Here is a 27597-nt window from a genome sequence, read left to right as displayed (position 1 = left end):
ATTCTATCAAATTCACATATTTAAAACCTATGTAGTTTATAATCATATATCACATCATTCGATAATTCACATTTATGGCAACCCAAGCCAACTTAACAAATATGAACAACATTTATAAATCCACAAGCTAAGTAATTTATACAGTCAGAACTTCAACCATTTACCATAAGTTTATATCAACGTAAACTAGACTTAATATTCCAATATTCCAAATAAGAGAGATCTTCTAACACTTTTACATGGTATATCCATTTCAATTCATTGATAATATTTCATTACATACAAAATACGCTTATACAACAATAACGTAATAACCAACAAGACTTGCCCATAATTCTGAATAGCTCTCCACTACCTCAGTCCAATTCAAACATCTCAAAGAGTGACAAGCTGACCTGAAAGATTTATATAACAACGAAGTAAGCTAAAAACAGCTCAGCAAATGTCAAAGCATATTCAGAACAAAAGGAACGATTTCAAACAAGTAAGGTATGATAATGCAAGGCATAATACAAGAATTCTCAAGGATATCATCTCATTAGATACAAAATCATATGTGTCATTTCAATCAAAACATATTTAATTCATAACAAATGAAGCATAGAGTAATTGGAGCATATCAACGACATATGGAACATTTCGAAGCATCCTAATAACAAATTAAATATTTCAGAGCATATCAATAATAAATGAAATATTTTGGAGCTTAACAACGGGATATGAAATGTTTCAGAGCATATCAATAACAAATGGAACATTTCGGAACATATCAATGGCATATGGAATATTTCAAAGCATATCAATAGCGTAGGAACATTTCAGAGGCATAAAGAGCATTTTGGAACATATCAATAGCGTAGAAAATATTTCATAGCATATCAACGGCATATGAACCATTCTAGAGCATATCAAAGACTGAATACGAAACAGAAGCTGAAACGTCGTATTTGACGTTGCATTCATATCTTTCTTATCCAAAGCGCATATATAAATACATAACCAAAGCTCTGGATATCATATCAAACATATAAAAGGTGTAGTGGGACCATAGACAGAATGTGATTCATCCAGTTCTGAATGACCACCAGACAGAAGTCTCCCACGTCTAGGAGCTCCATCCACCCACGTCTTGATGAAGTCAGAGGGGGCCGACAGAGCATCCAAGGCTCTATGCATAACTCAATTTACCATTTCTGGCAAAGATTCACTGTATCCTATAAACACCAGAGTACAAAAGGATAGTATAAATAATAAATAGCACATATCAGAAGCACACGTGGAATAACAAAACGTACATGTGCCTTTATGAGTCAATACGATGCAAGCATAATCTTTCACAAATGTATTCAGATTTGAAAGGAAATGAAAGCAAGAGCATTCAAGGATTCCAAGCAATCACATATAACTCAATTCAAATAAGAATGTTAGATAAATTCAATGTCCAAAGGAATGAAACTGGAATAGGCACATATCGAAAGTAAATGCGGAACAATGGGATATACATGTGCCTATATGAGTTAATACGATATAGCATAAACGTTATACAATAGTTTTCAAGAATGCAAATAATTTGAAGGACAAGAGTATACAAGAATTCAAAGCAATAATATAAAGCTCAATTGAACAAGAAGCTAAATGAAATCAATTTCCAAAGGAATGAAACAAGAATATAGGAAATCGACCAAAGCTCGATTTCTTGCGGAATTCGAGAGGCACATTGAACAAATGATTCAAACTATCAATTGTGCTCTAATATACTCAAGAAAGCTATTGTGAAAGATATTTCAATCTATTTTCAAATAAAATAAATTTTGTATGAATTGAAGTTTCTAACAAAGAGTTACAATAGATTTAGTAACCCAAGATCAAATAACAAATCTCAATTTTACAGGATTCACAAGGTCGGTTTCAATAGAAAATTAGGTAGGCATTTGGACTCTAAATCTTTCAATCTAGGTATCAAATGAAAGATCTATGAGTCTAGTTTAAAATGAAATAAGTTTGGAATAAATCAAAGTTTCCAAAAGGGACTTATAGGCAGTTCAGTAACAAAAGGTCAGAAATTACGATCCCTATTTTACAGAATTCATAGGCTCATTTGAAATAGAAGTTTGGATAGGCAAACTTACTCCAAATTCTTAAAATAAATATAGAAATAAAGGTTTATAAGTCTATATTCATATCAAATAAGTTTTGTCCAAATTAAAGGTCAGTGCATAAAGTTATAACCATAACAAGGTAGAAAGGTCAAAATCTCGAAAGTTTCACATATTCAAATCGTTATGTCTAAACATGAGATATATCAAATGCAAGACTAGAACAATTCAAAGTTCCTCATATTCAAAGCAAATGTAGAAATAAAATTATAATAAGAAAAGATCAAGACACTTGCAATAGGAAAGATTAGAAAGCTTGCAATAGGAAGGATCAGAACTCTTGCAATAAGAAGGATCGGAGCACTTGCAATAGGAAGGATCGGAGCACTTACAATAGGAAGGATCGGAACACTTACAACAAGAAAGATCACATCACTTGCAATAGGAAGAATCAAAACACTTGCAGAAGAAAAGGTTTAGGACACTTGTAGGAGAAAAGATCAGGACACTTGCAATAGAAAGGATCGAAACATTTGCAATAGAAAGGATCGAAACACTTGCCTTTCGAAGATTTTGATCCGAAGATCCGAAGAAGGTGTATGCCCGAATCCTTCTTCTATTTTTCCTCTGTCTCATCTCCCTATTTTTATTTTCTGCACCAATCTTCTTTCTTCCTCCACAACTGCAGCTCGTGCAGAACATAGGGGCACATTCACCTGCTCTCCCTTACTCTCGTTCCTTCTTTTTTTTCTTTTCCAAATGCAGCTGTCGTAGCCACCGCCACTATCGTTGCCATAGTGGCAGCCCCTTCCACCACACTGCCTTCTTCCTATTCTTCTTTTGCAGACATAGCTGCTGCAAACGCAGTAGCCGCCGCCGCCGCCGTAGCCGCAATCATGGCCGTAGCCCCATTTTTTTCCCTTTCCTTTCTTTCTCATTCCCAAAAGCAGCTGCTGCAGCCACCACCGCTGCCGCAACTTCCGTAGCCACCTTCCCCTCTTCCTCTTCTTCCCTCTCGTTCTTCTCTTTCAGCTGCAGCTGCGACCAGCCTCTTCTTCCTCCCCTGCTCTTCTTCCTCTCCTTCTTCTCTTCTAGCTGCAGCTGCCACCACCGTAGCCGCAGCCCCTTCTTCTTTCCCTTCTCTTCTTCTTCTCTTCTTCTCCTCTCCTTCCCTTCTCCTCCCTGACGCCACACACACCCTCTCCTCTGTTTCCTCCTGCAGGAAACAGAGGTGTCACAACCTCTTCTCCCGCTTCTCCTTCTTCTTTTCATCTTCTTCTTCTTCTCCTTTTTTTCTTCTCCTCTTCTTCCCTTCTCCTCCCCGACGCCCAACACCTCCTCGCTACAGCCCTTGCCGCAGCCACCCTCCTCTCTCTTCTTCTTCTTCTTCTTCTCTTCTTCTCCTCTCCTTCCTTTCTCCTCCCCAACGCCCCACAGCTCCTCACTGCAGCCCTTGCCGCAGCCACCCTCCTCTTTTCTTCTTCTTCTTCTTCTTCTCCTCTTCTTCCCTTCTCCTCCCTTGCCGCAGCCACCTTCCTCTTTTCTTCTTCTTCCCTTTCTTCTCCCTCTTCTTCTTCTTCTTCTTCTCTTCTTTTTCTTCTTCTTCCCTTCTCCTCCCCGACGCCTCACACAGCCTCTCCTCTATTTTACGGGAAACAGAAGTACTGCGGCCCTAGCTACTACAACTACCTCTCTCTCCTCTCCCTCTTCCCTCTCTTTTCCCTTTTCTTCTTCTTTTCTTCTCTTCTCCCTCTACTTCTCTTCTTCTTCTCCCCATGCCCCAAAGCACCTCTCTCTGTTTCAAGCATGGGAAGCGGTGGGATAAAACCAAAATTTTTGGTTTTTTTTTTGCAACTTAACATTTTAGTCCTTAAAATTTCTATATTTACACATAGATCCTCCGATTTACAAATAAAAACTTATTAATAAATTTTAAAAGTGAGGGATATTACATCGACCCTCATACAGTAGCATAAAAGCACCTGACCGGTATTCGGCCACGGAGAGAAGAAAAAAAACTCTAATCCGCCACTAACTTGATCGTCGGAGAAACCAAATTTGGAAAAGATCCGACGACGATCTTTTTTATAGGAAAGCTATCATCATAGGCTAGAAGGTGTTGATCAGACCCTTATTGTCGATGCTCAAAGTGGTGTTCAATCGATCTCGAAACCCACTCAATAGATCGGAGACTCCCGATATTGCCCTATGGACCAGGCTGTGCTGACTCTACCGGTCACGGTGCATCAATATATATATATATATATATATATGTATATAACATTAATATTTGTTAATATATGTGAAGAGCCCTCTTATTTATATATATATGTATATAACATTAATATACATATATATATATATATATATGTATATAACATTAATATTTGTTAATATATGTGAAGAGCCCTCTTTTATATATATATATATATATAACATTAATATTTGTTAATATATGTGAAGAGCCCTCTTATTTTTACTAAATAGTGTGTAATGCACCTGTTATTCCTGCTGAGGTCTCACATTGGCATTGGCAGTTAACGTTAATCCTGCGCAAGATTCTGCATGCGTGTGAATCGGACGGAGAAGAAGCGTTTGCCACTTCGTGATGGCCACTGCTAGAAAATATCTCCATCGACTTCCAAATGCGTGTAGAGATGATTGGCGTCTTCAGGATTACCGCTGGATCTCATGGACGGCGTGATCTCGCTGCTAATGCGCCGCACTGTAGGAGCCGACGTCACGTGACCTCCTGCCTCCAAAGGTACTCCGAGGGCTGTTCCTCCTTCTTTCATTTGTGCTCTTAAAGCAGGGTTTCATCGTTCTTGCCGGTCGTTCGCGGGAAGGCAAAGAAACAAGTGGGCGGGAGAGAGACGGCATTAGGGTTTCGATTTGTGGGGTTTGGGCGATGGCTGGCGAGAAGCCACCGTTAGAGATATGCAAGGGCGTCAATGACCTCGACAAGGTCGTCGCGCTCAGAGACGCCCGCGGGAGCTCGGCCGAGGCACGATCGATCTCTCCTTTCGTCCTTCTCTGAATCGAACGAATATTCGTTCTTGTTGTTCCTTTATGATGTCTTGGTGTTGATGATTGCTATACGATTTCGGTTCAAATTCGATAATCTTGCATATGATGATGCCCTCTTAGTCTTTCTGGACCTTTTCCTTGATCAGGTTCTTTAGGCGTCGTGCGGCATGCTTTGAGCTTTGAATGGTTCAGTTAATCTAGCTTATCTCTATTGAATTTGTTTTTTAGAATTTGGATACATAATTGAAGATGGGATGTACCTCGGCATTCTTTAGTAGTATTTACTGCAGTCCATGCAATTCTCTGAGAGAAGATACCAAGAGTCCCCATTTTTTGATGATTTACATACTTATGTCCGTGGTCTTAAGATATGAGCAAACCATCTTAAGATTTGTGTCACTCACTCCGTCATGCAATGATGCCAACCAAATATTTATTCTTAGTCAAAATATGGTTTCCCACTTCTTGTTATCACTTAACCTGATCTAGGATGTCTCTGTTACCCAGCCAGATCCTGTTGTCAGAATGTCAGTCCTTACATTGGACTCTATTTAGTACTCTACTGAAGTTTCTTTACCATGTGAAGGCTTGAACTCAATCAGAAAGCTGTATAGACAGATCCAAACAAGAAATCATGAGATGATATTAGAAGTGACTGTGGCTAGCAAATGGAAATCTGAATGAGTGAGTCCAACTGATGTCACTGCCTGCCTCCGGGATTTAGATTGAGTTATATTACCATTTTTCTTTTTCAGCTAATGACAGAATTTGAGTGGATAATGGAGACATATTTAAGTAGGTTAAGTATCATAAGAAATTCTACAACTAAGACAAAAGGAATTGGGCTTAATTACAGCCAATCAAACTGTTATTTATTATATTCTTATATTATCAGTTCTTATATCACACCGCAAAGATATTATTTGTAGAGTAAAAGTATGATGGTTAAATTGGCAAAGGGCACTATAAATTTCGTATGATCATCGGTACCTTTATGACTAATAGAAAAATTTTATGATACAGTTCGACACTTTATAGATCTGATTGTTGGATAGTTAAGAAATAATGTATATAAATGTTTGTGCTACTGAGATAAAAATGTTGAGGTGGGTTTGTGGAGCTACTAGGAAAGATATGAAAGGAAATATTTTCATTCATAACCCATTAGGTATCGTCTCAGTAGAGAATAGGAGAATTGTTTATATTGGTATGGACATGTGTTAAGAAAACCTATAGATGTGGTAGTTAGAAGAGTTGAGATGATTAGAAGAGTTGAGATGATTAATTAAAGATATGTTTCTTTATGGATCTCAATGGCAGCAAAGTATCTATGTAGCTGACTTAAATAGTTGAGACTTTACGGCCTTGTTGTTGTTGTATTATAATTCTTTCGAATATGTCTCACCAATTGGTCAAAAAAGAGTGATATTGATGAAGCTCGAGCCATTAGCTGGTTAGTTTTGCTCAAATTGTACTGCAATATCTTTGTTATCTCTAAGCCATTAACTGTTTATAGGGGGTTTGCTCGATATTTGCTGAGTTGTTCTTGAGATCTGGTGGATGTGCTGCTTTGCCACCATTGGAGGACTCTGAGGCCTCTATGAACAAATTTTAATTTTCTAGTGCCACATACAAATTTTTAGTAGAACGTGGTTATTATATGTTGTTTTTGGAAGGTTTAGGTTGCAGATATATACCATCCCAAGACAAATGTATGGAGCTTGTATCTTCCTTGCCTGCTAAATATGAGACCATGGTTAGTTGCCTAAAGCCTGTGATTGGCAATGTTTATCTTTGTCTTTGTCTTTTTTGGATGTGCACATGACCCAAAAAAGAAAAGTTTAACTGAATCAAATCAATATGCCATATTGCCTGTCAAAGAAGTATAGAAAAAAACCTTCCAAACGAATCTCTAGATATCCAGAATCCAAGTTCATATAAACTACTATCTCGTTGAAGTTCGTATTCTTTGTTCTCTATTCTGGAGCGTCTTAGTTTATTTTTTTCTTGTTAAATGGTTAATAATTATCCTTGTTTTTTTAATCCTTGTAGTGTTTTATAAAAGTCTATACATAATGAAAGAATATTATTGGTACAATGCACTAACTACATTCATTCCTATTCTGTAGCAAATAGAGCAATTGAGGAGAAGGTCGTATGCACTAACTGGGGAAGTGGTATACAAATTTTATTTCGAATGTCTTTCTCAGTGTGATTATTTACGAGATATAACTCTATTGGGAGATATATAAGAGCCATCTAATAATTCAGTTATCTTTTAGAAATTTGCACAGGAGGAGGATATTCGACTAGAGACGACACGTGCTCGATGTAAGCCATCTGTTTTGTGCAATTTGTGTCCATGATTTTTTTTTCTTTCCTAGAGGAGAATGAAAAAGCTGTTTCTAAAGTAAAAGTGTGATGGAGATGTGAGGCATCTGTTGGCTTTTTTCAGTGTCAAATGTGCTCAAAAGGCATGAAGAGTTGAAGGAGCGGTTATCAAGGTAAACATTTTTTGGGGATTACCAACAATTGATACTTTTTATTGGTGGATCTGGCATTAAATTCACCTTTTCATGCGGTAGTTAGACTCTCCATCTACTGCATGTTTTTCATACTGTAAGAGAATGTAACCTCTCTCTCTCTCTCTCTCTCTCTCTCTCTCTCTCTCTCCAAATAATCATTTTTGGAGTAAAATGATTTTGGTCATAATGTTGGGTCCAATTTACTAGGGCAGTTTTTATTAAGTACTAGATTTAGTTTATATCTTTATTAAACTGTGAATAGACAAGGGAAGATCCTTTAGGGCTACCATAATGCTATATATTATTGTGATTTAGCCAACTATCCAATACTTCTGTGACAGACTCTTGAGTCATAATTCATCCACTTTTATATCCTTAAATTTCGTCCTACGTCAAGTTGACTCCTGTAGTTGAACAATTAACTTTCTACCGTTGCCTTGAGTAACTTGTTAAGTTTTCATTGCTAACACATTTTTATGAGGCAGTTAACAGATTATTATGAAATCACTATGGTTTATGTTATGAACCTTCTCAATTTGCCATTCTCTGAAAGCATATTTTTAATAGGAGAATTTTATAGAGCTAAGGTCCACTTTTTGGATCATGAAGTGTTTGCTTTCTTTGAGTGTTGGTCAGTCAAAATTTAACTCTTAACTAGTTAAATGTTTTTTTTTTGATGATCCTTTCCCCAATTTAGCCCAACGAGTTTTTGGTATATAGGTACAAGGTGGGTTATATGTTTGTCAAGACACCTTTGGACACTTGCCTAATGAAGGATTTAAGTATGACAACATCCATAGTTTCAACCTGTGTCTGCCAAGATATTTCCAATATGAGGAACCATTAGGTGCTGCTAAGAACCAAAAATGGAAAAAAATGAAAATGAATTAGGTTGAGTTATAATAAGAAAGTGTTTAGAAGTGATCAACCTTTTGTAGTGTCGCTACAGCATATGTGTCACCTCAGAGCAAAGATGTGAGTGGTTGAAGGTGGTGTTGTCAGATGGTTCTGGAAGGTGCTCCAAAGTATTATCACATTTAGTATAAGTTCTTACTAGTAAATACTGGCTATTTATGACTAATGGCAACCCAAAGTTGTATGACAATCAAGTTTTCAAATACTAAACTTGTTACCATCTGACCCTGTACTAGTTTACCAGAAGTAATACAACAACAAAGCCGTAAAGTCCCAATCAGAAGTAGTACCTACACATCAAATATTCTTGCATGCTATTCCACTAGTGGTATACCATGATGTGCCAAGACATAGACTGGCATTTAAATCCTTAACTAATAATTTATAATATACTTTTGATGGTTAGAAATGCGTAATAATGTAAATTCCTGTTTTACTTACAATTGGTTATGTTTTATGGAAAATGAAGCTCAGACTGCTTTTTGCATTTTCACTTGAGTAGATACTGCACAAGCATACATAATGGAAGTTGCTTCCAGATGGATTTGCGTTTTTTTTCTTTTGTTGCATGCATATTTATGTCAAGCATGAGAAAGTCATGAATTCCTAGGTCCTGATGCTCGTCAGTTGATGTCTAATTATAAGATATCCCTTGTTATATTCCATGTAAGTTATACTCGATTTTGACATTGTTTGGAGACTATAGTCTGTCTTATTTTCCCACAGGGACTCTGATAAGATGATATTTGAGCGTTTGCAGAAAGAATTTGAAGCTGCACGAGCTGCTCAATCTGAAGGTCTCCTTTTCATGTCATAGTTTCACTAAAGCTTATTGACTTATCTCTTAATATTTACCACTGGCATTCATAGTATGGCGGCATCTTGTAATGTTTCTTTTGGGTTTCATCATTAATTATGTATTTGCATCTTTTATGCATTTGTGTATATGTTGTACGTTTGTATGCATATACTTTTAGTGGAAATACTTTGGTTTCGACCTGGGAACCAACTCATATGTGTCCTCTTCTAAAGTTCATGCTAGACACATAAATCCACAAAGAAAACTATCGTACTCTGTTATACGAGTATCATTTTAACTTATTTCTTATTTGAATGAGTTTAATTAGTTTAGAGGATCTTTCGTAAATGCCAGAACTTGTCACACAACAACATCTCTAATATTTATATTTTAGTTTTCTAAATTTTCCAAAGATAAGAAAAAAGAAGTCTAAAAAGAAAAAGACAGAAGAAATCAAGGCTTGGTTTAATTGAAGATTTCATCGATATAAGGAAGTTTCATTGTCCCACAAAGATGAAAGCCTTTCGTTTAGATATATTATCAAAAAAGAAGATTAATTTCAAATCAAATACATAAACCTATCTTCTTCAAAGAAAAAAAAAATTCGATGATTTTTTTGCTTTGATGTAATTGTATTCTTTCTCTTTTATTTTTGTTTTTCGGTGATGAACCTGGGTCTATAAGCGATGAAAAGAGATTGTAATTAGAATCAAGGAATGCAATTCAGTGATTGGACTTGACTATGATAGTGTTTGGGGAACGAGAGGAGGGGAGGAAGTACGAAAAGAAAGAATGAGGAGTAAGAAGAAGAAGGAAGATAAAGATGAAGGAAGAAGAGGAGGAGAAAATGTGCTAGAGTGGGCATCTAGGCTGCTTCTCATGACTCCTCTCGAGGATTTGTGTTGCTAATCGAGCCCTAGAATGAGGTTGAAAGAAAAAAAAAAAGGATATTGTGTATACTATGTAGTGAACCGTACTTGACCATTTGGTTTGGGCTGCTCCGGCAGTTAGACAGTAAATACCTATCAAATTGTATCAACCAATTGGTTTTGCAATCCATAATTGGGATATAAATGAATTTTTCAATGAATGAATAGTTTTTCCCCACATTATATACACGTGGATGGTGTGAGGCCATATATTTTTTTTCGATAGTAAGATTTCATTGTTCACATTTAAGACATGAGGTGTAATACTTTCATCCCTTGAAGGGTTCTTTTAAAGCGCAAGCTTGGTAGTTATTCTATTTTTCCTATTATCTTTCTGTAATTATCTGTTCTTCCTCTCTTTTTGTCATCCTCCAATTGTCAGACACAAAAAAACAGTTCTTCTGTGTCAATACTTGTCCTACATCAAATCAGTAAAAGTACTCGTCCTAAATCAGATTTGGTAGTAAAGGTTGTCCTACATCATTATGCTTATGCTCACTTATATAGACTCTTTGTTCTTACTATGGCACTCTGGTTATGTTCAGCTCTTATAGACTAATAGTTTTCGACCATCAATTACTGTATATACCATCTTGTTACTAGTATTTCTTTTGTAATTCTGGATATCTTGAAGACATCACAAATGTTGGCAAGCATTATTTTTTTTGGTGTGCTAGTATACTATATGATATAGACACTACTCATCCAGAAATCATTCTTTTGCAGAGATCTCCTTGGATGGTGAGCAGTGGAATGATGGACTACTAGCTACGATCCGTGAAAGAGTATTTAATTTTCCTTTTCGATCTGTTTTAATCTACTTCGGTACATCCAAGATAAGTTTAAACTTATCTATGGTGGAGCTTCATGATTCTTTGGCTGTAAAGGATATTATGCAGACTTTGTTTCTTAGTCATACATATAATTGAAAATCATATAGATTTCATTTAGTTGTGAGGTGCTCTCAGCTGTTTTCTATATCATCTCAACTTTGGCTTGGATGTTATTAATGTCCCTAAGTTGCCCTTTTTCTGAACCTCATACTCCAGGTTCACATGGAAGCTGATAGAAAGGCAATATCAAGTCAAACAAGTACTCCGCTGGATCCACCGATCCATGCAAAAATAACATACAAAATAAAAAATAAGGTATTTCTCTATTTAGGTTACCATGTCTTATTGTTGGCAAAAGTTTACTTCAATTCTTTCTGTTTTCAATATTGTTGCATTATATTGATTACTGTCGTCAAACCTGGCTATGACATCATCTGTTGTTAATATACAGAACCACAAGCAGGTGATAAGGTTTCCTAAGAGGTTTTGGCAGGCTTATTCTGTAACATGCCATTAATTTTGAAATACATCCACATTTCAGATTTTGGAGGGATTATTATGTAGACTGAGATGAACCTCTTTGCAAAACCTTCTGTTGTAACGTCAAGTATTTAAAAAAGTGGTAGTATCAGTGGGTACAGGCTGGTTTTTACCAGTCTAATTGGTTCCCTGGTCTAGTTCGTGACGGGGATTATTGCCTGTTAGAGTTTATAGATTTTTTTTTTTTTTTTTTGCGCGGGGGGTTATGGGGTGTAAGCTAACCGGTACCAAATTATACTCCCCTGTACCGCTACTTGTTGTACCTTTTTTTTTTTTCTCATCTTCCTCTTTTTTTGCTTCTGCTTCTCTGCCTTGCTTTATCATTGCCTCCTCACCACTGCTGCACTCCGCATCTATTCTGATTCATCACTGTCTCTCCTTTATTGCATGGTATCATATAACTCCTCCTTTTCCTCATTCTTTCTCTCTCTGTATAGCATGACCTTGAGTATCTTGTGCCTTTAGTTTGAACTTCATTCCTTAAGTTCCCCTTGTTGTAGGACTAGTTTTGAAGCTTAAGTCATTGGCTGATAAATGTGTTCCACTTCTAGTAAGAACCTTATGTGGCTAAGTGCAACTTAGAACATTTAGCATATGTAAATCTAATTCTTGTGTTTTCTGGAGTAACAAAAAGCTGTCATTATGCTAGAAACTTGTCTTTATCTTATACAGATGTACATACAGTACATTTTGCGGCCATTATGATATAAAATTTGGGTATAACCTTTGAAGACTAATTTAATTAATTTAGATGTTGGTGAGTAGGTCCTTGGATCATTTAATTTGGACAATAGGAGAATGGTTTCTAAAGATGGCCTACTTTGAATCATTTAGTTTTATCATCAGTCAGCTTGAAAGTCACTCGTAACCAAATTGTGGAAATGAATCATTTTTCAACTAAAAGTGTGTTTTTTAAGCTATTTGATTACTTAGTGATGGTTCATCGAAGCTTTCGATCATGACATATTGTTTCAACCAAGGTTTGACGTACTGAAGTGTACTGTGGTATGTATCGGTTCGACAGAGGACTAGTATGGGCAATACATCAGTACACCTCAGTGCACCATGTTGTCACGGACAACGGTAAACAGGGTGTTTAATGTAATGCTCATGAATGTCCGTGTCTTTTGGTTTGTTCATGTTTTGCACAGCATGTAGAGGGACGGTCGAAGGCTTAATAACCCCAATTTAGTTGGGTTTGGTGGTCATTTTAGACTTGTAAATAAAGGTTGTGTCATGTGAACACTTGTGGGAGATCTCGGTCTGTATTGGACCATTTTGGATCCTTTGTTGTGCAACCGTTCAGAACTTATGAAGTCTGTTTGTAATTTGCATTGGTTATGAAGTGTTTCCTGAAATAATTGCTTGTGGATCCCGAGTAAGGTGCTTTCTCTGACCCATTTTCTCATTTGTAGGTCCTAAGAGGCTGACCATTGCGGACGGACACGCAAGGGTGCCGCACGACTTAGGAAAAACCAGCTAAGTCCGTGACAGATGGTATCAGAGCGGAATAAGCACTCATAAAAATACTTGACATGCAAACGTGGGGGACCTAGCGGGGCTGTGTTGAGGGCAGCCAGCACGCGCGACCGTTTGAGGGAAAACGGGCATGGAGATGTAGGGAAAAGGAGTCACTCAGAGGAGCGGACATCTGAGATTGGCATTTAGAGGAATGGCCAACCCTTCGCGCAAGAGGCACCATGAGGACAAGCAAACTGGGAAAAATGCATAGCGCACAAAGGTTGGGATGGCTGAGTTTGAGCTACAGCTTGACATTGGCAACTATACTTGATGGTGCTCAAGGCAAGCGAGGCGCTTGGTAAAGGATGAGACAATGTAAGGTGGAATGAGTTGTTCAGCGATCGAAAGAGTTATGCAAAGCTCACAAAGGTGAGGGGAATTGCTAATTCGAAGAATTCGGTACTCATGCAAAGACTTGTATGCGAACGATGAAGTGTTCGTGGCCATCCAAAGGAGACCGAAACTCGGTGCCATGAAGCATTGAAACTTTGTCTTCAACATGAGAAGGATACGTCCGTAGGAGGCTAAAGTGTGCAGCGAGTTCAGCATGTTGCTAGGCCTTGAGGGGTGCAGCGGGGACTGTATTGACGTAGAGTCGCAATCTAGCAAGTGCGTTTACGGGAGGCAGAACAATGCACGGTTTGTTCAGCAAGGCGGAGTCGTCCAAGGGGATGGTGGTCTCCAAAACTTTCAGAGAGAAGGAAGCGAAGAGAGAAGTTGCTCCAACGGGACAGATATCCAGGAGGGATAAGTCTCGACTTTTCAGAGGGAGAACCATGTGCAACAGATCGCACATGTTGAGGAGTACCTCAAAAACAACTTCACAAAGCTCAACGGACCGAGCGAGCGACGAGGAGTCGTTGTATGATCTCGCTTGAAATAATGCATTTGGGGGGATGCATTGCGAGATCAAGTGGGGGAGCGATCTGAGGCAACATAAATGAAGGCACACTCAGAGTCGATATGGAGATCGGACTTAATGGAGGGCTGACCTGTGTAATGGTGGGTGTGAGGACCATCATCAACTTAATGCAAAACGAGGAGCGGAGCAACTTGGGTGTAACTTGGCGAAGTCCCAAAGCCGCATGAAGGGAGCCGACATAGAAGATAAAATATGGAGCGGAGGCACAGAGCTTTCCTTGGACAGAGGTCAAGGACATGAACTCTTACAGAGGCAAGAGCGAGATCATGTCGTTCCATGGGTCTCTCAGTCTGATGGAGCGGGCTCATCCTGCATGGTGCCAAAGACGAAGGGAGCTTCGAGGCATATGCACCTTACCTCAGAGAAGCATTTGATGGAGGAATTAGGGTGACTCAACTTGTAGAGGCGAAGTTGGGTTCAGAAGACCTTGGCACGGGGCAAGAGGCGGGTACTCTTGAAGAATATGCCACAGTGCTGTCATTCAAGTTGCCATGAAGGATGCGGTGCGCAGCGGAGATTGTGCTGGTAGGGGCAGAGGCCTAGGATCCAGACAATGATGCACCAATTTCAGCGAAGTCGGTGGATTTTGGTAGCTACTAGGCGACGGACTGTCCTAGAGCGGTGTTTCATCTAGGTGTGACCCGAGAGCGGGTGGACGAAGGTCGATTGCCAAATAAGCGAACACAATCGAAGGTGGAAAAAGGCTCTGCGATGTGTTGGTAGAGGCCACACATAGAGGGATCACAATCCGAGTTCATCCCGCAAGGATCAGAATGCAATGGAGATGTCACCAGGAGGCGATATGGTGCAGCGGATCATGGTGGAACATTTCGTGGCAATGCGATACACACGAATATAGTCCCGTGAGGGATTATATCAAACGGAGATATGATCGGGAGCTATTGGGAGCTCCACTTCGGTGAACAACATGATGGCAAGAAGGGCTATAGATTCAAGGAGTGAAAACCATGGTATCGTAGAGGCGGGTCTTCCATGCGTGCATCGAATTTTGCATCGGATGAAAGCCTTCGTCATCAACATATGGGGGCTGTGTACCACTGAGGGAAAAGTTCGAATGCAAGTACCAGTGAGTCCCATGGGAGGGACTTGATCACGTAGAGGTATGATTAAAGCGGCTTGTCATGAACGGTCGTCGTACACTCGTAACAACTTCGTTCAACGAATCGTTCGTCTCTTTTGCATGCTTGAACAGAGACATGACAACCTGTTTTGCCTTGGTTTTATGTGTTTTTGCTTGTAAAAATACATGTTTGAACAGGTTGCAGCGCATAGTGCGATCGCTCACCGCGTCGAGCCAAAAAGCCCTAAAATGGCTTCGTTTTTGCGTGCCGCGGGTTGTTTTCTGTAGCCCGCTGCAGAGCGCGAAATGTCAGCCATCTCAGCACCTTGGAACCCCCCGGGTGGCACAGGGCTGCATGGGGCTTTGGTATATTGTCGGGTGTTGAACAATCTTTACAAGTTTACACATTTTTTTGACGGGAACTTGCCTTCGCACTCGGTACCTGGTGAGCAGTTGTTTGTGGACTTGCAACTATTCGTTCTACCTTCTAAAGTCATTGTTTTCCTCTTTTCTCTCTTTTCTCTTGTGCACATAAGGTGCTTGCTGAATTGCTTGTAAAGCTTCCCTCCTTGCGAAATGTCGGGACTTGTCCGTCACTCGTTTTCAATCTAATCAACTTTCTGTTTTACAGGTCCTTCGGGACCTGTAGGAGGTTGCACTTAGGCTGAACCTTTGCGGACGCAAGGACGCCTCAAGATTTAGGCAATCCCAGCTAAGTCCGAGAAGTTGGTGTAAGGATGCGTCGTAACTTAGGCAACTCAAGCTAAGTTCGCGTCTTGGTCGCAAGGGTACCTCACGACTTAGGCAATTCCAGCTAAGTTCGTGACAGGCTGGAGAGTTGGACTGCTCCAGAGCCCATATTCGTTTAAGGGAGCCCGGCAAGTTAGAGGACAAGGCCGAGTAAGCGAACGTTGCTACTTAGGAAGCTAAGGAGAACAGAATCGGTGCGAACCTTGCAACATGATGGTAGAGGCCATGCATGAGAGTGGCAGTCTGTCTTTCCATCGATCAAGGGGAACTGCTTGGAGAACACAGAGGTGTTGAAGTAGGGGGTCGAAAGGGGCGAGGAAGCGACGACGAGTCTAGAGGGACTTAGCTACCTAAAACCAAGCATCAGTTAAAATGGAGGTGGACTCGAAGGAGTGTCACAGTGCCACAGAGGCAGATCTACCGATCGTGAAGAAAGGGATGCAGATGTGAGGCGACAGATAGTAAGGCCATGGGCATGGCTGCACCATGGTACCACAGAGACGGGACTTTCGTGAAGTCATCGATCCCTTGCTTTCACAGAGGGAGAGCGCTTGGTCGTGAAAGGGGCCGAGGAGGTGGAGAATGTAGAGGCAAACTCCAAGTACCGAGACAAGGCTAAAGGGTAGAGGCTAGAGAACTTCATAAGACCAAGGGGAATTGCTTGGAGAACACAGAGGTGTTGAAGTAGGGGGCCGAAAGGGGCAAGGAAGCGACGACGAGTCCAGAGGGACGTAGCTACCTAAAACTAAGCATCGGTTAAAATGGAGGTGGACTCGGAGGAGTGTCACAGTGCCACAGAGGTAGATCTACCGATCGTAAAGAACGGTATGCAGATGTGAGGCGACGGATAGTAGGGCCATGGGCATGGTAGCACCATGGTACCGTAAAGGCGGGACTTCCGTGAAGTCATCTATCCCTTGCTCTCACAAAGGGAGAGCGCTTGGTCGTGAAAGGGGCCGAGGAGGTGGAGAATGCAGAGGCAAACTCCAAGTACCGAGACAAGGCTGAAGGGCAGAGACTAGGGAACTTCATAAGACCAGTGTCAATGAGCTTCTCATTAAGATAGCTGAAAGTGGAGGACTTCTGGTCAATGTAAGAGTGCACGACCATGGAACAAAGCAGGCAGTATATGGTGCTATACCTTTGCTACTTAGTGGAGTAGGTGGCTGTTGATGGAGAAGACGGTACAATCCCAGAGGTGACCAAAACTATTAGACTTACTCCAAGTTGGGATGAAAACTTCCTGCATTTCAGAAGTTCGATGGCATTAAGATGGTGAATTACAATAACTAACTCAACGCAAGGAGTACAAACACTTCAAGTGCTTCAGAAGTGTGAGCAAAGAGCAAGCGAAGGCCAGTAACCAGCTCGATGCATGGAGTACAACCCTCGGGGAGGTGGGCGAAGTCAAGTAACCTTTGCCTTCTCAACTCTTAAGAGAATGGGCGAAACCGAGTACCCCAATTCTGTTATCTATCTAGCAGAGGAACTCTGCACATGTTCAAAGACTCTTCGAAGAAACCAAATGGAAGACAATAGTTGTCAAATCCTTACCAATGGTGATCAATGCTACTGAGAGTAGATTTTTCGCTTCATTTCCTAACAGAATGTCAATCGAAAGCGGAAGTGATGCGAACCTACTTGGAAGTGACAACCAAGTGAAAGAAGAGTCGATGAGCAAATTTTTTGGAGGAAGGACCCAAAAACTTCAAAAGTTTGCGAGGTGATGCTCGTTAAAGCTCCAACAAGCATCCATCTAGTTCAAGCAGCATGAGACATTTGAGAGATGGGCGCATAGTAAGGATGGTCTTTTCCTTCATTTGAAGGATTCACAGGAATCAACAGGGATCAACACAACTTAGCCAACCTCACACTAGAGTCAGAATCATTGGCGAGTTGAAGCAGCATGACGGATCAAAAGTTCTACTCAACAACAACAGCGGAGAGCAGCTGGGAGCCAAGAGGCGCATTGCAATTGGAGCAGAAGATTAAAGACTTAGTAAAGGCGAGGAGTTGTAATGTCGGTAAAGGCTTCGATGAGGACGTCAAAGGAATAAGTGGGGGAGAATGTCACGGACAAAACTATAAACAAGGAGTTTAATGTAATGCTCTTGTATGTCCGTGTCTTTTGGTTTGTTCATGCTTTGCACAATATGTAGAGGGACGGTCAAAGGCTTAACAATCCCAATTTAGTTGGGTTTGGTGGCCATTTTAGGCTTGTAAATAAAGGTTGTATCATGTGGACACTTGTGGGAGATCTCGGTCTGTAGTGGATCATTTTGGATCCTTTGTTGTGCAACCGTTCAGAGCTTGTGAAGTCCGTTTGTAATTTGAATTGGTTATGAAGTATTTATTAAAATGATTGCTTGTGGATCCCGAGTGAGGCGCTTTCTCTAACCCGTTTTCTCTTTTGTAGGTCCTAAAAGACCCTAGGAGGTTTCGGGGAGGCTGATCTTTGCGGACGGACACGCAAGGGTACCGCACGACTTAGGCAAAACCAGCTAAGTCCGTAATAATGTGTTGGTATGTTTGGTACAACTCGGTACATATCGTACTAACAATTGATCGGTACATTGGTATGGATCGGTAATACGAACCAGGGTCTATCGTACCGAGCCGTACCGCCCGGTACGGGCGGTACGTACCGGTCCGACAGGTTTTCGGTACGCGGACCAACTGTTACCGGTCCGAGGCACTGTAGCACTGTAGCAGTGCTACAGTACTCGGTACACCTGGGTGTACCACTCGGTATACCGTACCGTACCGGTACCGAGCCCAGGTCGAAATACTGGTACGATACGGTATTGCGAACCTTGATACGAACCATGGTTTCAACCAAGGATTGAAATTTCGTACTATATTGGTGAGCTCGGTATGATATGACGTACCGAGCGGTATGCCTAATTTAGGTGTAAAATCTTCCGAAAATACCTGAAAAAAAAAAAGTGAGGATAGAGTTTTTAAGCTAGAAATAAATATAGATTTAGTATAGGTTTAGCAAAATCAATGTAAATTAGGTAAGAATAGTGTCATATCTTTTTTGGGCTTTGAGGAATAACCTTATGCAAGGTTCATAATTTTGGTTCGTTACATATCGTCTTTCTGTAAATATTAAAATATCTACAAGAAAATCATTTTAATTGTTAGATTATTTTGTTACAATATAAACTTTACGATTCAAATGAATTAAATAATCACATATATAGATATACCTGATTGTTGATTCTACTATCGAAACGAATGACGGGCCTCCACAGGTGGTGAATTGAGGTCCTCGATCCTATGTATCTGCATATCAATATGATATGTTTGTTGGACCTAATCTTGAAATTGATCCAATAACATAGTGTATTGATACACTGTATGCCATTGGTGCATCAATGTGGTGATGATTGTAAGTTGATCGTCATGAATCACATGTGATCGAGGCGGCTCCTGAGGCATGTATTGGTGAATGTCAGAGCTTCTACTTTCGATACTGATCTGTTGCTCCGTATCATATTGTTGCTCGGAGAACTATGACCAATTATCACCGTACTATTGTTGGCCGTAAGATTATCTATAATACGACGGTTGTGAATACAATGAGCTTTATTCTGTGTCTACATCGTTTTGGCTCTGTCACGTTTGCTTAAATTCATCCACTGCCTTCCCCTTCTCCTTCCCTTTCCACGTATAAACTTGACTAGTAGTAGTACCTTGTCGAGTTCTATGATTTGAATCTTCGGTGGCATGTATAAAATATTGCTCCTCGATCCATGCACCACCCTCAAGTTGCGTAGATAAGACCAACGACTGCCCGACGTTGTCGCCATCATCCATTGAGGCACTGCTGTCCGTGTTGCGGTCATGTCTCTGGACCGAGCGAGTTGTTGAATGCGATTGTGAAGGTGTCTTGTCGCCCAACTCGATTCTTTCCAACGATGCGACTGATGCTACTGCCTTCCCCTTTGCCTTTGCCTTTGCCTTTGTACGCTGGGTGGACGATTGTGACAATTGGGTGTTTGTAATTCCTTGAGTAGTCTGACTCGATGTTGTTTGACTCCTTCTGCCACGTTGTGACCGAGGGGATTTTCCACCTACTAGGGTTGTGCTTCCTCTTCTTCTATTGCCTCAATGATAAAACACGAAGGACATTGAGGATCTTCCACCTCATTAAGTAGAGGATCCTCTTGGTTCTCTACCACTTCGACCCACTCAAACATCGGCTCTAAATCTTCGTTGTAGAATTGGAGGTCGATGGGAGCTTGGCACAGCGCAACCTTAGCCGTATATTATAATGGACATATACCAGTTTCTCTAGCCGTCTATACAAGAGTATTGTAGACCTTCGTGTGAATTAATGTGAACGTTGACTAATTATGTTCGTAACCACTAGATGTCGTCGTCCGTGGAAGTACATGAGTGACAACCTTCCTTAAATGTGGTGCATCCCCTCCAAATTGTAGCCACCACTCGACTAAAAAAAAATATAAATAAGACTTTATTAGCATAACAAATAATTAATATCAAATATAATTGATAATCAATGTATAACTTTTCCTCACTATGGTCCATAGTGTAAAGACACGATACAGCTACAACGTTGGAGAATGAATCATCTGTTTCTTGGAATAGTTGACCCTCCGTAAGTGCATTGGTTGCATCAGTAGTGCTTGACTAGAGTCGATATATAATATTTCATAGTGCCATTAGTAAATTTGCGTTTCGAGAGCATACCAATATTGAATTGCTGGGTTTAGATAATATGCTATAAGATATAATTTTATTAGTATGATTTTTTATTGTATAATTTTTTTTTTGAATATGAATTTATTTCCAATATGGATATCTTGATTCATATGAATTTCAGTTCGGTGATCAATGATTTGTACGTATTGGTCGGTCTTAAAATCATCTTTGAATGATTTCCTGACCTCCTCTCTTGCTAAAATCAACATATATTTAAGATACGAAATCTGTGGACGATTATTCATATTGACCTTACGAAGAACAACATAAAGTGGTTCCACATCTTTTATGATTTCAATCGTGGTCTTCTAAATCTAGAGGAAAGAATAGCCTTTTCTATCTTTTTTATCGCTCGATCTTGAATATCTAAAATTAGACCACTCTTATGAGGTGACCATTGCCTTCAAGCCATGCCTCTTTTGCCATAATGGCTTTAATGTAATGAAATTGGTAGCAAATCGAGTGACTCCAGATTGGAGTATCTCATCATTTACATACTTTTGTATTAAAGAGTGGACCCAATGATGATTATATATAAACTTTGTAAGTGATTGTGCTCGAGCTACACACTTCTTGACCGCGTCCAGCTCACCGATATCCTTCAGCATTAGATCCATGCAATGAGCTGCACATGGAGTCCAAAACAATGTTTTTCTTTTTTCCAGCAATTGCAAATTGGCCTTCTTGAAATTCGCTCCATTGTCAGTTGCTATTTAAATAATATACTGTGGTTCGATCTCCTTTATTATGGTGTCCATCAAGCTCTCAGTATAGTCTACATCTTGGATCTTTTTAGAAGCATTAACCGACTTATGAAACATCACCCTTCTGTTGCAATAAACAAGAAAGTTGATGATATTCATTTTTGTTGGCCTTGTCCAACCGTTACACATCAGTGTCACCCCATATTCGTCTCATTGCCTCTTAAATGATTTAATCAAATCCTTTAGTTCTGTCACCTCTTCATCTAAGTACACGTCATGAATCTCTCTCGATGTCAGAGGTTGGATCATCCAGTGATTGCAAAAGGCGCTCGGGCGCTCGCCTAGGCGCTCGAGCGAGGCGAGGCGAGGCCCGAGCGCCTCACTAATGTCCCAGGCGGCGCGCTTCAAACAGGCGCCGCCTGGGCGCTCGCCCGAGCCCAGGCGCTGGGCGCTTCGGGCGAGCGCTTGGGTAAACCAAGGCGATCGAACCAGAATTTTAGGTCTGGTTCGGTCCTGGTTCGGTTGTTAGTTGGTTCAATCGAACCAACTAAACCGATATAACCCAAACCCTAACCCTAACCCTAACCTAACACTAACCTGCTGCCGCTGCCGCTCTCGATCCCGATCGCGATCTCGTCGCTCGCTGCCGCTGCTCGCCACTGTCGCTGCTCGCGCTTCCCGCGAGCCTTCCCGCTGCTCGCGCCTCCCGCGAGCCCTCTCGCTGCTCGCGCCTCTTGCGAGCCCTCCCGCTGCTCGCGCCTCCCGCGAGCCCTCTCGCTGCTCGCGTCTCCTGCGAGCCCTCCCGCGAGCCTTCCCGCTGCTCGCACCTCCCTCGAGCCCTCCCGTTGCTCGCGCCTCCTGCGAGCCCTCCCGCGAGCCTTCCCGCTGCTCGCGCCTCCCTCGAGGCCTCCTACTGCTCGCGCCTTCCACTCCCTTTCCCTTTCCCGCTGCCGCTACCGTCGCTCGCCGCTACTGCTATCGTCGCTGCTGCCGCCGCTTGCCGCTGCTGCCGCCGCTTGCCGCTGCTGCCGTCGCTTGCCGCTGCTTCGTTTCTCCATCAGGCTCAGTATACTCTTAATATTAAGTTTTTTTGAATTTTGAAATGATTAATTTTCTGTTAATAGATTAATAATATATTATTTTGATTTTAATGTTGTTAATTTTTATTTATTTGAAATTATTGTTATAATTATATTATATATTTTTATAATTTAGATAAGTTTAAATAATTATATTATATATTTTATAATTATATTATATATTTTTATAATTATATTATATATTTTTATAATTATATTATATATTTTTATAATTATATTATATATTTTTATAATTTAGCGCCTCGCTTCGCTCGGGCGAGCGCCTAGGCGAGCGCCTAGCGCCTCGGGCGTTTGTGGACCTTGGCGCCTTTTGGCGCCTAGCGCTTTTTAAATCACTGGGATCATCGTGCTAGACTTTTGAATAGAGGAGACCATGCTTTAATAATATGGACCTTAGGCTATGTTGGTTGGAATCCTATGAAAGTTGAATCATTTTGAAATTGCCTTTCCAATATCTCGCTTCTTTTTTTTTGTATATGCATCGTCAATCCGTGTCTATTTCGCTGTTTGTGGGGGATAGGCTTGCAGATCAATATCAACAATATCTGATGCAAATCTCCTGCCAAGACCTCTCATAAAACCATGGAGTCTACCATGCCTCATGCTACTAATTCGGCCTAATTGAGGAGTAGTTGGCTACCTCATGTTGGTCGACCTCTGGATTCCATTGCCACCGCCATGCTCCAATTGTGAGTCAGGTCGTCGATGCCTTATTGTTTCATCGATCATATACTGATGCTCCAATGATGCACGAATTCTAGCTGTGAGATCCGGGTCGACTTCATCGTTGCGACCCTCATATTGATCATAAATTGGTTCCTACGTTGTCCTACAGTATTCTTCCTCAACTCGTCTTAGTCCTTAATATATCTTTCTTTGCTTGTTGTAGCTTTCTTTAAAATAATTTATGGATTTCCGTCGGAACCTTCTTGCATTTTACAACATCGAGATATTCGCCGGCCAAATGCATCTTCACCTGAGTTATTCCTTCACTTTTGCCAATGTAGTCACAATAAATATATTGCCAATGATGACGGTTTTCATCCATCATGAATCCATACATCATCATGTGACTATTCCTTCGGTGTCATGATCCTATCAAATTTAAATCAAATAAACTATAAATATGTTGAATTGACCTAATATCGATAAAAAACCACTAATCGCAATATTAAATAATTTTACTAAAACATAACTAATCCTATTTTACAATCATAAATATATGAAACACATAAAAAAAATATTAAATACGTAATTTTGATCTAATATACATCAAATTATGATGAAATCATCATTAAATATACTAATTACACGATTAACATAGTTAATTATCATTAATTACTTCTCTTTCAATAATATAAACATGTCAAACACCCCAATAGGTATTAAAGATATTGAATTGACCTAAAATCAATCAAATTTTGATTAAATCATTATTAAAATAACTAATCACAGTATTAAATAACTTTAATAAAACCTAATCTATTTTACCATCATAAATATGTGAAATATATAAAAGAAATATTAAATACATAATTTTGATCCAATATGCATCAAATTACGATGAAATCATCATTAAATACACTAATAACACGATTAACATAGTTAATTACTTAATTACCTATTAATTACTTCTGTTTCAACATTATAAACATGTCAAACATCCTAATAGGTATTAAAGATACTGAATTGATCTAAAATCGATCAAATTTCGATTAAATTATAATTAGAATCATTAATCGCAGCATTAAATAACTTTAATAAAATCTAATTAAACATATTTTATTATCATAAATATCTTTCAATATTTAATATGCATGAAATATAAACATTTGACTTATTAATTGTCTAATTTCGAATTAATCAATATTAAAAATACTAATCATAATTTTAAAGATCTTAATTATTCTCTAATTAAAGAAAGAGACTACATACCTCTTAATTAAAATGTTCTTCTTATTAATATTCCAAAATTAATTTCGATTCAATTCACAAATCGTTGCTTTGTAGAGTTTAGGAGAGTGCAAATGTGAGAATAAGAAAGAGAATGTGAGAAAAATGAGTTTGAGGTAGTTTAAGATAGTGTGAGAGTGAAATGAAGTGAAATAGGAGGGAGGATGAGTTTAAAAATCAATGAGAAAGAGCTCCAACGGTCAATTTGACCTTTGGAACACTGTTATAGGTCAGTAACGGTCAATCGAAATCGACCATTACCGCTCGATACAGTCCCGTATCGTCCAGTATGGTGCTATATCAAGTGTTCCGTCCTGTACGGGTGGTACAAATCGAAATTTAAATCCTTGGTTTCAACATTCAGCAAACTATTGGCAAGCAACATTCATGTGTCAGTCATTGGTTGTCTATTGGTGATATTTGATCTGCCAGAAGGTCTAGTGGTGTATTGTAACCAGAGATTCACAAGTATTTTTTGGCAATCATGTGTTAATCCACAATGCATTGCATTTGCTGGCAGATCATCCTTTTGTTGGCACTAATCATTGCCTACTATAGATTTTTAGCTAGCTGATGACCACAGTGTAGCTACTAGTAATTATACTTCCAATTGGTTGAAGTTTACGGTTTTTGTTCAATCACCTTATCAAAAGCAAATAGTGAAATGGTAGAAATTGCCACTTATTGTCAGATTGGCAATACGGACCATGACACGTGCCTCCCAATACCATGTATAACCAATACCATGTATACTAAAGTTAAGCTGCATGTGCTCGTGTGTCGATATGTCGGTACATGTTGGACCCATACTAGTCCTGCTGGTAATCCACATGGGTCTGGTACCTGAAACATCAAACCATGGTATCATATTTATACAAAGGTTTTTACAAAACATTGGCAATCAGTTCGTTGGTGAGATATTGATGTTGCAAACAAGAATTTGCTTGATGCATGCATATTGGACGGTAAAAATTAGCGATGGCATGAACCACCTAAACTATGCCTCCAAAGTTATGTTGATACTTGATAGTATTGGCAGTACAAAATGATAAGAAATGTGATCATATACTTGAGAGAGAAGTGACTTCTCTTTATCTTCTAGCGGTTGCTTTTCCAATGTCTTCTGCGGTGGACCGGAGATGGTAGGAAGGTTGCGACTAAGAAAGGATGAATCAACCACACTATGATCTGATAAGTAGGCTATGACTGTGTGACATACATCTAAGGGATTTTTCTTCTACTTTTTCTTTTTTTTTGCTTAGAACGTATGAAGCATGTACTTAATAAAAAGGACAATTTCATGGCTGGTAGACCCTTATCTGGCTTATAACCTTTTATTTTCTTCCTTGTAAAGTTCTGTTATGTATTCTTTGTTCTTCTTTTCCCCTTCAATTTGTTATTGATGCTACAAACCAAATTAGGTTGTTATTTGTCCCGAAATGCCGCCTTGTATTGCATAAACTATTTTAGCAAGGACTTAAATCTTGGTCCAGGACTGGATACAGTAATATGTTAGATTGATGGTATCAGCATGCCACTGCATTGTATCATCCAAAAAAGTATTAATATAAAAATAATACCAATCGTTACTAGACTATAATGTTTGATACTAGTACTTGGTCCGACCAGAAAATACCTATAGATACACACTATATAGATTGGTATATGAATCCATGTTCCTTAGTCTCATCCAGTGATTTCAATAGGCGCTCGGGCAAAGCAAGGCGAGGCTTGAGCGCCTTGCTTCATTTCCAGGCGACGTGTTTCAAAGAGGCGTCGCCTGGGCGCTCGCTTGAGCCCAGGCACCGAGCGCTTTGGGCGAGCGCCTGGGTTAAACCAGGCGACCGAACCAGCGTTTTAGGTCTGGTTCGGTCTCCGGTGCTTTAGTTGGTTCAATCCTAACCCTGCTCGTCGTTCACGCTGCCGCTCCCGCTGCTCGCTGCCGTTGTCGCTCGCCGCTCCCACTCCCGCTGCTCGCTGCTGCCGTTGCCACTGCCATTGTCATCACTCGTCGCTCTCGTTGCCTTTGCCGCTGCTCGCTGCTACCGCTATCGCTGCCATTATCTCCACTCTCGTTGTCGCTACCGTTGTTTGCTGCTATCGTTGCCGTGCCACTGCCACTGTCGCCGCTTGCCGCTCGCCGCTCCCACTCCTGTTGTCGCTACCATTGCTCGTTGCTACTGTTGCCACTGTTTTCGCTCGCTGCTCCCCCTCCTACTGCTCCCCGCTACCGCTGTCGCTGCTTGCCGCTCCCGCTGTCGCTGCTGCTGCTCGCTGCTCGCTGCTATTGTTGCCACTGACACTATCGTCGCTCGCGGCTCCCGCTCCTGCTCCTCGCTGCTACCATTGCCACTGTCGTCGCTCGCCGCTCTCGCTCCCGCTTTTCTCAGTCAGCACCCTCTGTCTTCCCTTACACTCTTCTCTTCTCTTCTCTTTTGATAGTATACTGTTAACAGTATACAGTATACTATTAACAGTATACAGTATACTGTTAATTGTATACTAGTAATAGTATTTATATTTATTAGAGTAATAATATATTATTTTAATTTTAATACTGTTAATTTTTATTTATTTGAAATTATTGTTGGGTTTCAGGATAAATGGTAAGTGTACAGAGCAACTCAATAGAGTCTTCAATGGCATAAAAAAAAGATCCTACATGGAAGTATAATTATCTAAAGGATTCGAAAAATCCTAATGTAGTGACTTGCATATTCTACGATAAGATTACTAAAGGTGGTATTTTTCGTACAAAACAATATGTAGTAGGAAATTTCAAGAATGCAGCAGCTTGCAAAAAGTGTCCACCTGAGGTAAAAGAAGAGTTGCTGAGTTATATGAATGAAAATAAGATGCAAAAAAATGAATCTTACGGGAATTTACCAGAAGACAATGTTAAACATCTCAAGGATGAAGAAGAAGATTATTCTATGAGTATTAACCCAAGTGGGAAAAAAATATATGACAAAAAAGGAAAAGAAGTTATGAGTACTAAGAAGGGTAAAAAAGGACCGTTGGATCTATATATGTTTCAAGGATCACAGAAGCGACAAGGACAAGCAGGAGGCTCAAAATTTAGACAAACAAATATAAGTGATGCTTGTGATAAAGAAATAAGAGGAAGAATAATTCAGCACATTGCTCGCTTCTTCTATCAGGCTGGTCTTC

At 40.0% G+C, this 27597-nt stretch overlaps 1 protein-coding gene across 2 annotated transcripts in view; it reads left to right on the top strand.

The window, feature by feature from the left end:
* The first annotated feature begins 4888 nt into the window (after window positions 1-4888).
* LOC103973849 (uncharacterized) overlaps window positions 4889-27597 on the top strand; it is a 45386-nt gene continuing 22677 nt past the window's right edge. Inside the window, exons 1-7 of one of the 2 annotated variants that reach the window (XM_065171772.1) lie at window positions 4889-5100; window positions 7253-7300; window positions 7406-7454; window positions 7579-7627; window positions 9290-9360; window positions 11018-11076; window positions 11341-11439. In XM_065171772.1, the coding sequence (XP_065027844.1) occupies window positions 5005-5100; window positions 7253-7300; window positions 7406-7454; window positions 7579-7627; window positions 9290-9360; window positions 11018-11076; window positions 11341-11439 (471 nt within the window). In that variant the 5' untranslated portion in view covers window positions 4889-5004. The remainder of the gene's footprint in view (window positions 5101-7252; window positions 7301-7405; window positions 7455-7578; window positions 7628-9289; window positions 9361-11017; window positions 11077-11340; window positions 11440-27597) is intronic. The other variant, XM_065171771.1, reaches the window with a different exon arrangement.

The sequence above is a fragment of the Musa acuminata genome, chromosome BXJ3-10, assembly GCF_036884655.1.
Source record: "Musa acuminata AAA Group cultivar baxijiao chromosome BXJ3-10, Cavendish_Baxijiao_AAA, whole genome shotgun sequence".
Classification (NCBI taxonomy): domain Eukaryota; kingdom Viridiplantae; phylum Streptophyta; class Magnoliopsida; order Zingiberales; family Musaceae; genus Musa; species Musa acuminata.
This window is presented reverse-complemented; position numbering and strand designations above follow the sequence as displayed.